General features: G+C 38.3%; 2 protein-coding genes across 5 annotated transcripts in view; one reads left to right on the plus strand and one right to left on the minus strand.

The window, feature by feature from the left end:
• Positions 1-1,872, plus strand: part of LOC107601334 (sodium/potassium-transporting ATPase subunit beta-1-interacting protein 3-like) — a 74,616-nt gene extending 72,744 nt beyond the window's left edge. For both annotated transcript variants that reach the window (XM_016293490.1, XM_016293491.1), the window contains one exon: positions 963-1,872. In XM_016293490.1, coding sequence (XP_016148976.1) covers positions 963-972 — 10 coding nt within the window. In that variant the 3' untranslated portion in view covers positions 973-1,872. The remainder of the gene's footprint in view (positions 1-962) is intronic.
• Positions 1,873-2,789: 917 nt separating this feature from the next.
• LOC107601340 (baculoviral IAP repeat-containing protein 7-like) lies at positions 2,790-11,798 on the minus strand. Of its 3 annotated transcripts, XM_016293498.1 has the most exons (8): positions 11,678-11,798; positions 9,791-10,342; positions 8,726-8,825; positions 8,398-8,479; positions 8,258-8,297; positions 6,276-6,488; positions 3,827-3,880; positions 2,790-3,638 (listed from the first exon to the last, which is right to left on the minus strand). In XM_016293498.1, the coding sequence occupies exons 2-8, from the start codon at positions 10,335-10,337 to the stop codon at positions 3,436-3,438; spliced, it is 1,239 nt and encodes a 412-aa protein (XP_016148984.1). In that variant the 5' UTR covers positions 10,338-10,342; positions 11,678-11,798; the 3' UTR covers positions 2,790-3,435. The 3 variants fall into 3 exon arrangements, with proteins under 3 accessions (XP_016148984.1, XP_016148982.1, XP_016148985.1); XM_016293496.1 differs by lacking the exon at positions 11,678-11,798 and having other exon boundaries at positions 9,791-10,504; XM_016293499.1 differs by lacking the exons at positions 3,827-3,880; positions 6,276-6,488; positions 11,678-11,798 and having other exon boundaries at positions 9,791-10,501.
• Between the last annotated feature and the right edge of the window lie 25 nt (positions 11,799-11,823).

Genomic DNA, 11,823 nt, shown 5'->3' on the forward strand with positions numbered 1-11,823 from the left:
GGAGGGTTGGTGTAGAGCGATAGAATATACGGTTTGTACAGTATAAAAACCATTACGCCTATGGAGAGTCCTCATTTAGTGTGTGTGTGTGTGTGTGTGTGCGTGTGTGTCTGTGTGTCTGTGTGTGTGTGTGGATTTTGCTAATACCAATATTTAAGGTGGGAAAACAGGCCAATAAACCAATTAATACGCTGATAGTTAATATGATTTTCAAAAATATGAATGAAAACGTCCACTTAATGTAAAATGGATGGTGCTAAACTTTATTACACGTTTAACAAATAATGATTTATCCATGTTTTGTAATTATTAAATAAAATAAAACGTTTAGATACACTAATGAGCAAAGGATCAGGGATGATAAGACCAAGGCAGCATTTATTTGATCAAAAATACAGTAAATCAGTAATATTGTGAAATATCATTACTATTTAAAATACCTGTCTATTTTATATATTTAAAAAAAATTCCTGTGATGAAAAGCTGCTGAAAAGTTTTCAGCAGCCATTACTACACTGATATCAATTTTGAAAACAGTTGTGCTGCTAAGTATTTTTGCAGAAACTGTTTGTTTGTTTATTTATGATATAAAAATTGAAAATTATAATATATATATATATATATAAAATTATAATATTTTGTCATATTTTTATGGTCAACTTTGATTAATTTAATGAATCCTTGCTGAATAAAAGTATACATTGATTAATTTTTTTAACCATATTGACCCCAGGCATTTGAAAGGTTGTGTATACATTTTAACTGAACCAAAAAGTAACACTTAAAGTAACAATCTCATAATAAAATAACATAAAAGAAAGAAGTGATACACAAAATGAATCCCTGAACACTCCAAATAACAACCATCAGCAGCAAGCAACTATCAGTGACAAAATGATCTGTTAAGCTGATATATCGGTTGACTCTAATAACATTTATTTTTGTCTTTTGGTGTTTTTCAGGTCTTCGTAAATGAAAGTGTGTTGTGAAGAAGAGCCGCTCTGCCCATTCGTCCTCTCTGCTCCTCACCTCCTGCCTCTCCTCTGTTTAAAACGCTTCCTAATCGCCCTAAATCAGCCCTTTCTGGAGTACTGGAGAATTGGCTCTCTGACTCCCAGCTCTGGACAAAACACAGCTGCTCCATCAGACGCTCTGGCACATTGTTCCAGCTGCCTCATTTAGACGCTCTTACAAGTGGATGTAAAACATATCCAAACAAAAAGGCCCAGTATTTTGTTGGTGTGGTGTGTGGTCCATGCGTGCGAGTTATTCAAGGGGAGGTCAGATGTTGAGGTTCACCGAGTTCCAGCTCTGTTTGTGTGTGTGTGGAGGAGGGCCACTGTGTGCTGTTTACCTTCACACTGGAGGATTTGCACAGTAAAACTGAGCAGGGAGCCGAGACGAGGAAAACGGGTGCTGCCCTAAAAAAAAAAAAAGACAAAGCAAGCTGACCTCTTGTGGCAGTCAAAAATAGAAACAAAGGAAGTGTAAAATATAAATACAAGAAACAATTATAGCTTTTCTGAGTTGTTTTGTGTCATAGTTTGATGTACAATTCTCATAATTCACTGTCAAATTCAGTTTTAGTCTTTTTTGTTTTTGTTTTAAGACTTTATTTATATGCAGTGAACCCCAAATCACTGTAATTGGACACTCAAATCACACTAAACAATGTATAATAGTCATTCAATTAGATCAAATATACATTTGGCTGATTTGTTTTCAGATGCTTATTAACTGATTTGCATCTAATGCAATGAAATTAGTGCATTTTCAGTGTTTTGGGGTTACTGTGCATGCTGTCAGTATTTTTAATGTTAATAATCATCATTTATTGCACAATGTGTTTGTATCAGCCTTTAGATCGAACAGAAACTAATAGAAACAAAGGAAGTGTAAAATATAAATACAAGAAACAATTATAGCTTTTCTGAGTTGTTTTGTGTCATAGTTTGATGTACAATTCTCATAATTCACTGTCAAATTCAGTTTTAGTCTTTTTTGTTTTTGTTTTAAGACTTTATTTATATGCAGTGAACCCCAAATCACTGTAATTGGACACTCAAATCACACTAAACAATGTATAATAGTCATTCAATTAGATCAAATATACATTTGGCTGATTTGTTTTCAGACGCTTATTAACTGATTTGCTTATGCACCTCAGGTTTTGGGTGAATTTTTTTTGTTGTAATTTTGTCAATATTGTTTGGGGGGAGGGGTGGGGGGGTTGTTATACCTTCTACGAGTAAAGTCTGTAGGTGTTAGTCCAATGCGAAAACATTATCATTTTCAAAAAAGAAAATCCTCTAGGGGTCAAAACAACTGGAACTCAGTATGAGGGTTAAAGCAGCACTATGTAACTTTTTCTGTGTTAAAAATTTGCTAAATGTTTATAATGAGCGAGTACATCATGAATTCATCTTCCAAACCGTGTTTTTGTCTTATTCCGAATCACTACGGTACACTTATAATAAGTACTTATATTTGGACTATTGTAGCCGGGTCGGGTCGTCGCCTCTGCGGAGTAACACATACCTGCGTGAAACGCCATAGACATAAACTTAGAGAAGTAGCTCCGGTTGGAATGTTCTTCCGCGGGATGTGTGCAGTTCTGTTTATTAACCGCTAGAGCGCCAAAAGTTACTTAGTGCTGCTTTAACATAACAGAAGCAGAGCTTTGACAAAGATGTGCAATGCAAATTATTTTATTAATGAAAATAGAAGTGCAATGTTAATACAGTAATAATAAAATATTATTCTACAATATAGTCTCTTATAAACTGCCATCTGAAAATTAATTTTATATATTTTTTTTAAGATTTAAAATGTACAAAAAGCTGTTCACTTTGGCATGACACAAAATCAACTTTGGTTTTGTCCAGAACTTACAAGCATGCAAAACATTTTAAAGTACTGTAGGGTCCAAAAGTCCACATAAGAAATCTGGGATTTAAACCTGGAAATTAACTATGTTTTTTTATGATTTTTTTTTTACATCATTAATATCCTGCTTTATGTACAGATATGCTTTTTGTACAGATGATCAGATGTTCTTGCAGCTAAAGTGCTGCTGTCATTAAATGTGCTGCTGTCATAAAATTCGGGGAAACCCAAATTACTATACATGACATTCTGAAATTAATGTTAATATTTCAAGCAACAAAGCATCTAAATAAAACTGATATATAAATAATGCTATTTAAACTTATATTACTATTACACACATGTGAAGTGGACTTTTGGACCCCTGTAGCTTTTATGTATAGCCAAATATCAAGCAATATGTCTTTGTGTCAGAGCACTGATGCTGATTTGGAAGCTATTTATAACATTTGAGTATTTTTTCACTATATATCCCGAGTGCAGTACAATTCTTGCTAATGACACTGTTGTGCAACAGTATGTCGCTGTGTATGAACGTGTGTTTGCGCTTCATGACATGAATGCTCGCACACTCCCCCGGATGACTGCCCTGCATATGGGGCAGTGGCGCAGACTGGCTGCGCAGTCAGTGCAGACGACCAGGTGGCCACAGGGGATGAAGACCATAGAGACGAGTTTGTCCATGCAGACTTTACAGGTCCTCTCTTCCTGAAGCTGTCGCAGCTGTTCCTCTGGACTCAGGTCTGATCGCACTGAAAAACACACACAAATGCACAAGTTAGGACATTTCAGATCAGTCTGGGTCAGTTGAGATGATTGATAGTATGATCTGTGTCATCCCAGAGGCTACTAGATGGAGAGAAGATTAAGATATACCTAAACACACACACACACACACACACACACATTATAAGTGCAACAAGAGCGTGTTAATATGAACCTTTCTCCCTGTCTGAGACCTGCGTTCTTGGTGTTCTCTGCCTCCCCACAGTCTCTGAGGGAACAAACCATCCACATGTTAGAGGAATGAATGGCACACATTATCAGAAAATTAAAAGACAAGTTCACAAATTTTAAGTATGTCATTATTTACTAATCCATAAGTGACAAAACACATCTACAAGCGCGAGACCCAAGAGGATGGAAAAGTATGCAGGTTGTCAAATGTATTTAAAACTTATTTTAATTTGATGTCGTTGATGGCAAATTAAAAACATGTCGTTCATGCAAGAAAAGGCAGTGAGGTGCATAGCAACAAAATTGTCAAATACATTAATCTAGTCTTTGTTTATATGGAATAGCAAAAAAAAAAATTAGTGCAGTGGAATGCAAAAAATGTTGATGCAAATCTTGGGCTGTTTTTATTCTGTGGAACACAAAAAAATAGAATGTTGGAGTTCCATGGAATAAAGCTCTGTAAAATGAAAAACAGCCCAGGTCAGGATTTTTCATTTCTCCTTTTGTGGTCCAAAAAAAAGAAGGGCATGCGACACCAACAACACCCTGAGTGAGTAAATAATAACTGAATTTTAATTTTAGGGTGAAATATCCCTTCAAATAGCCTATCTCCTTTATCTAGCCAGGGTAGCACCGTATATTTCATTTTTGACAGAATGAAAATGAAGCTGTGAGGGATAGAAGTACAGTGCGTTCAATGGATTGTACTGTTGTTTTTAACAACATACAGATTGTTCAGCTGATGAAACACCTTTCTGGAAAAAAAACTTTCTGTACAGTAAAACTGTAAGTACAGTAAGTTGTGAGTTGTGAAAACTTTATACAGAACATGACAGTGTAAAGACTGTAAGTCTATCCCTTGTTTTCCTCCGCGTTAAATTCAATGGTCAATAGCATGCTTTAAATGATGGAAACTTTAGGTTACGTAATTGAGGTTTGTTGTATACTGATAGAGGGTTTGGAAACACCTGGTCTGGGCTCCCCTGTCTGCCTTTCCTCCTCCTCGGCCTGCAGGACGTCGCTCACCAGGTCAGAGACTGAGGTGTAGTGTGAGCCGGTGAGCAGGTAGTGTGACTGCACCAGACTCTCCACTAGTGAGTGCTGGAAACCCATCTGCAGCACCGCCTGCACCACAGGGGACAACATGGCTGCCGCCACTGAGTTCTGCCCACCCAGCACCTCTGCCAGCGGGACAGCACACAGGAACATGAGTGCATGCATAAGAGGTACTGTGCACTTCACTTGTGAGGGCCACATTTGCAAAAAACATTTTTAGTGAGAAAGTTATCACTAGTAAAAATGTTCATAAATGGGCCTAATGGGTTTTAATTCAAATGCTTTAAAGGAATAGTTCACACAAAAATCAATATTTGCTTAAAATGTACTCACCCTCAGGCTATCCAAGATGTATATGAGTTGGGAACGGAACAGATTTGGAGAAATGTAGCATTACATCACTTGCTCACCGATAGATCCTATGCAGTAAATGGGTGCCGTCAGAATGAGAATCTATAAACAGCTTTTTCACTGCAGAAAACCATATTATAGACAGAGGACTTTTATTTTTGCTGGAACGGTTTGAAGTTTCGGTAGACGTTAATTGATGGACTGGAGTCATGTGGACTACTTGTGGAACAATGTGATGTTTTTATCAGCTGTTTGGACTCTCATTCTGACGGCACCCATTCACTGCAGAGGATCCACTGGTGAACAAGTGATGTTACGCTACATTTCTCAATATCTGTTCCCATGAAGAAACAAACTCATCTATAGCTTGGATGGCCTGAGAGTGAGTACATTTTCAGCAAATGTTAATTTATTAGTGCAGTGGAATGCAAAAAATGTTGACGCAAATCTTGGGCTGTTTTTATTCTGTGGAACACAAAAAAATAGAATGTTGGAGTTCCATGGAATAAAGCTCTGTAAAATGAAAAACAGCCCAGGTCAGGATTTTTCATTTCTCCTTTTGTGGTCCAAAAAAAAGAAGGGCATGCGACACCAACAACACCCTGAGTGAGTAAATAATAACTGAATTTTAATTTTAGGGTGAAATATCCCTTCAAATAGCCTATCTCCTTTATCTAGCCAGGGTAGCACCGTATATTTCATTTTTGACAGAATGAAAATGAAGCTGTGAGGGATAGAAGTACAGTGCGTTCAATGGATTGTACTGTTGCTTTTAACAACATACAGATTGTTCAGCTGATGAAACACCTTTCTGGAAAAAAAAACTTTCTGTACAGTAAAACTGTAAGTACAGTAAGTTGTGAGTTGTGAAAACTTTATACAGAACATGACAGTGTAAAGACTGTAAGTCTATCCCTTGTTTTCCTCCGCGTTAAATTCAATGGTCAATAGCATGCTTTAAATGATGGAAACTTTAGGTTACGTAATTGAGGTTTGTTGTATACTGATAGAGGGTTTGGAAACACCTGGTCTGGGCTCCCCTGTCTGCCTTTCCTCCTCCTCGGCCTGCAGGACGTCGCTCACCAGGTCAGAGACTGAGGTGTAGTGTGAGCCGGTGAGCAGGTAGTGTGACTGCACCAGACTCTCCACTAGTGAGTGCTGGAAACCCATCTGCAGCACCGCCTGCACCACAGGGGACAACATGGCTGCCGCCACTGAGTTCTGCCCACCCAGCACCTCTGCCAGCGGGACAGCACACAGGAACATGAGTGCATGCATAAGAGGTACTGTGCACTTCACTTGTGAGGGCCACATTTGCAAAAAACATTTTTAGTGAGAAAGTTATCACTAGTAAAAATGTTCATAAATGGGCCTAATGGGTTTTAATTCAAATGCTTTAAAGGAATAGTTCACACAAAAATCAATATTTGCTTAAAATGTACTCACCCTCAGGCTATCCAAGATGTATATGAGTTGGGAACGGAACAGATTTGGAGAAATGTAGCATTACATCACTTGCTCACCGATAGATCCTATGCAGTAAATGGGTGCCGTCAGAATGAGAATCTATAAACAGCTTTTTCACTGCAGAAAACCATATTATAGACAGAGGACTTTTATTTTTGCTGGAACGGTTTGAAGTTTCGGTAGACGTTAATTGATGGACTGGAGTCATGTGGACTACTTGTGGAACAATGTGATGTTTTTATCAGCTGTTTGGACTCTCATTCTGACGGCACCCATTCACTGCAGAGGATCCACTGGTGAACAAGTGATGTTACGCTACATTTCTCAATATCTGTTCCCATGAAGAAACAAACTCATCTATAGCTTGGATGGCCTGAGAGTGAGTACATTTTCAGCAAATGTTAATTTTTGGGCAAACTTTTCCTTTAAGTGCGTAGTAATTTGCTTAATTTAGAAACTACAAAGTCTTTTCTAGGTCCTCACAAGTAGAAGTATAAAAAGAGCTTGTGTGTATGATGGGTTACGCAAAGCAAGATATTGCTGCAGCTAATTTATTCAGTGATTTACGCAAATAATCAGTTCAGGTTTACCAGCAGCACACATTAATTTAAAACGGCAAAACTGCATCACAAAAGACTTCAAGTTAGAGTAACACCGATCATCATCATTGTTAGTTCGTTAGGAAAGAGAAGAAGAGAAGGTCCTTTGCCTGGGTGGAAAATAAGTTGTGAGAGCTGGAATAATAATAATAACAACTCCTGAGGAACATAACATGCATGGCAGCACAAAATGCAACCTGATATTTCCTGCTTATTACACAGCTTCTTGCCCCAGAGATAAATACAGTAAATACTGATTTGAGTTTATTTTATTGTTTCAGAGACAGAATACACATACAGCTATGTAGGAATCACTGATTTCCATGTCATGGACAATGGTTATTATATACAGAGTGCTGAATACTGTGAGTGACCAATCAGAATAAAGTATTCTAGAGAGCCGTGTAATAAGCACACATAAGAGTCTGTTTATCTATATAACACAAGCACTACCTACAAACATGGAACATTTTACAGGACATAAGAATTGCAGGAAATATGCAAAGTCAGGGGGTTTCAAACAGGGGCCTGTAGACGCCCCCAGGGGCCACAGGGGAGTGCTAATGGGTCCTTGGAAAATTTGACATAAAATAATATTACTAAATGTATTCTAACAGAAGTAAGAAACATATCTGGATATAGTGTGGTGAAAAGTACCAATTTTCTTTATTACCAGTTACATGGCTCTACTTTTAAGCAATAAGCTGCACAAATACATTTGAAATGAATTGAAAATGTATTTATATGATCTATTTTATGCTTTTTTATACAGTATAATTTGCTCTATACATCAAAATATAAAATAAAGCTGTCTTTCTTTATATTTTGGTGAGGAGCCCCTTGCATGGGGATCATCATTTTTGGAGTCCATAGTTTCATTTAAACATTTAAAAACCCCTGAACTGTTACACCTTTAAAAAAGTTATTTTGGATTGACTTGCCTGATGTAATGTTTCCTGCAGTTGATGATGGAGATCCACCCTTCAAAACAAAGAAAAACATTTCAAATCTATGGCAATCTTGCAAATATAGCTGTTAAATGAACCGTGAACTGATGATTAGGTGCAGCATTATTACTTACCATGCTCTCATTCATGTTGAAGTAAGACTGCTGGACATTGCTCACATATTCCCGTCCTCTGGATTGAAGCAAATATTCACATCTTTGGAAGCACATAGACAATATTATTAATGAGTACACATGCACTAACAACACCAAAACAACATCGATTTGGTATGAAACTATTTCGATTTTAATGTACAAAATGTCTCTTTAGTATTCACTGATTACTTTGTATTATTGTGGAATGAAACCTTCCTTTGTGCTGAAATTCTTTTTTAAGCATCTGTATGTTGCTTCATATCCCCCTACTGCCTGACATTTCAGTCTAAAAAAAGCAGAAACTCACTGAGGAAACCATTTGGCGTGTTCCTGCCAGGGGTCATCTCCCGGTTCCCAGTTCCTCAGACCACCATCACAGAAGAAACACTTCACATTGTCGTCATGACCTAAGAATCGTACAATCATTACCATCTTCTAAAAAACACATTACATTTAACAGATACGGTGCAGAATATATATATCTAAACCTGCAAAAAGGCTTTTTTCCCCTCTAGAATTGCGAGTTTCTAAATTCTAAGCATGGGCATCGCTAGGCCAATTTTAGAGGGGCTTTATAGCCTACTTTGTAAAGCGATCATGTTGCTATTTTCATTTGAAAATGTAACTTTAAATGTAAAACATATTACAGTGCATGTGGCAAATGAGGTAAAGAAAGAGGTTTGTACTAGAATTTTAGGTTTGTACAGTAAACATGTGTGTGTGTGTGTGTGTGTGTGTGTGAGAGAGAGAGAGATCAGGAAGACTTTGGCTTAATCAGAACTAGAATGTTAACCCATCTATGCAATGCAGTGTAATACTGCAATATGTTAGGCTATACCATCCTACCCTATTAGTCAAACATTTATTTATTATTATTCTACCCTCATTGAGGGCTGAGCGTCCCTAAAATGAAAATTCTACAATCGCCCCTCTTTCTAAGTCATTTCTAATCAACTTTCATAAAGTTCCAACACAACAGTAAACAGCCTGATTTAAATAGGTCCGTTTTAAATGCATTTACATTTTCAAAGAACGTTTTCTATAGGCCTAAATGAACGTGATTGTTTTATGTTTTATTTTGACACTTTAGAAGTTAACATATGTGCATTGTTCTTTAATGAGAGCAATTGATACGCAATTTGTGAATGCATATCATCGTAATAATAAGCGGCAGGCGCAGCTCGCGCGCTCTCTCGTTCATTCCGTTCATTCACACTGCGCGTGACTGCCGGCGCGTGATTGTGGTTGCACAAAACAGAAGCAAGAAAGTTTCTCTTCCGCGCCCAGTGGGAACCACACAAAATCCCATAAAATCATAATTTCGTGTGGAATCTCAAAACAACTTGTATCCTCGCTGTAGTCTGGGACGCACCTGTGTAGAAGAAGCCCGCCTGCGCCAGCGCGTCTGGCTGCACCGATGCTCCCGGGGGCCAGTTCTGGTAAGAGGCCAGTCTGCTGTCCTCCGACTCCATCTCTGGGCACACCGCCTGTCCAGGCAACACCTGCTCATCCACGGTCAGCCGCTGCAGCTGACTCAAGAGCTGCCCGTCCACAGAGTCAGACGAGCCCAGCGGAACATTGCCCACATCCCTGCCCATCATCAAGCCGCACGCGGGGAAGTGCCTCTCATGCTCCCCCCGCGGAGTGTCTCCGTGAACCCAGTGCCTCAGGATCCCATCGCAGCAGAAGCACTGCACCGTGTCACTGGAGCCCAGGTAGTGAAAGCCAGCCCGGGCCAGCTCCGCAGGACTCACGGGCGCGTCTGTGGGCCAGTTTTGGAAAGTCTGGAGTCTCTCGTCCTCACTCCGCATCCCGATCCGCGTGCTGCTCTCGCGCTCATGTCCACGATCTCCCCTCATCCTGCTCTCCTTCCATAGTGGACTGTCCGAGTGCGCTTCAGCGCCCCCGCCGCTGGCCATATAGCCTGTCATTGCCAGCAACAGAGCACCGTTTACTAAAGCGCGCACATTTCCAGAATAAGCAGTTGTTAAAATGATCTGCGCTGTGGCCAAGCCCTGAATAGCGTTTGTACAATAGACGCCTTTCATGTTGATTTTCTCTAACTTTCACATGAACATACCTATCGCCTGTACATATATGTATATGTATATTTTATATAGTTATAACTCAAATATTTGTCACATAATTATGTATTTTTGTCATTAAAAACCATGTAAATAAATAATAATAAAAACAATCGACATTTCAGGCTATTTTCAAAGTAAACCTTTCACTCATCCAAAGTAATCGGTCAAGCACTGGTAACTAAAAATGAACGTAAACTACTATGATACAAAATTGTGCCTAGTTTATTTATACAAAACGAAATAAAAAATAAAATCACATCTTGCTGACAATGTGTTGGGATAAAGTAAAAAGCTCATAGTATTTCAGGAACCATTATCTATATTATTATTATTATTATTGTTGTTGTTGTTGTTGTTATAGAAATTTAATAGATTTCTAAAATTATTTTTGATTAAGCCTATCAGTCAAGCACTGTTAACGCAAACTACTTTCAATTCATAATTTTAAACGTTACCAAATTTAGTTTATGTAAAAACAAATTTATAAAAAATTATAATTATTATCATCGTCGTCGTCGTCGTCAATAATAAAGGGCTTTTAGACTACATTTCCCATAATCCCCCACCGGAAGTCCGTCATATGTTGACGCCAAACATAATGGCGGCTCAGTGAAACACACAGGCTTCGTAAGCGACTTGACTTTGATCTTTTAGGGTAAATAAAAGCATCTAATTTCTACTGTTTTAATCACAGTACCGTTGAGCATGTTCCTAATAACTTGATTTTAGTCGTTATAGTCATTTTCTGGTTTCTAAAGCTTGTGTTTATTGGAGAGAGCAGGCCATTCTCTGTTCAGTGTGAGAGTTAAACGATATTATTAAAACTCCAGCGCAAACTCCGTAACTAATATAACATTATATGTGCAATAATATCCCGCGGGGTAATATTATTGCACATGTAATGCTCTAATTACATTGATTAGCCGTGTTTTAATGATTGCATTTTGACTATAATGTGACTAATTATTTTTCCTAAACCAAACAAAATGCTTTTCCTGTCCAATAAGTCTATATAATAATCTGTTAGATATTGATAAATAAATGTTGCACAGTTTTAGGAAACAAAAAGACTTTTAAAATGTAAGTGCGTATGATGCAAGCTAATTAATCTTACGCTTACGCAGCCTTGGCGTAAACATCAACAAACCTGGTCAACACTCAAACCTTCTCACAGTTTTTCTGTGTCTGCCCGTCTCTATCATCAACTTGTGTCCGCTGAGTCTGTATCTGGTCAACGTGCTTCTCAGTTTCTTATCTGACACTGTGTACAGATACTCTGCCGTACTGTACTCTCCCTCTCTCTCTCTCCCCCCCCTCT

This window comes from Sinocyclocheilus grahami, unplaced genomic scaffold, assembly GCF_001515645.1.
Source record: "Sinocyclocheilus grahami isolate Dianchi unplaced genomic scaffold, SAMN03320097.WGS_v1.1 scaffold303.1, whole genome shotgun sequence".
In the NCBI taxonomy this organism is placed as follows: Eukaryota; Metazoa; Chordata; class Actinopteri; order Cypriniformes; family Cyprinidae; genus Sinocyclocheilus; species Sinocyclocheilus grahami.

Coding starts and splice junctions, on each gene's coding strand:
- LOC107601340 (XM_016293496.1), bottom strand. CDS start 10,466: ATGAAAGGCGTCTATTGTACAAACGCTATTCAGGGCTTGGCCACAGCG. Junction 8,480..8,725: donor CACGCCAAATGGTTTCCTCA/GTGAGTTTCTGC, acceptor GTGCTTCCAAAG/ATGTGAATATTTGCTTCAAT. Junction 3,881..6,275: donor GACAGGGGAGCCCAGACCAG/GTGTTTCCAAAC, acceptor TTGTTCCCTCAG/AGACTGTGGGGAGGCAGAGA.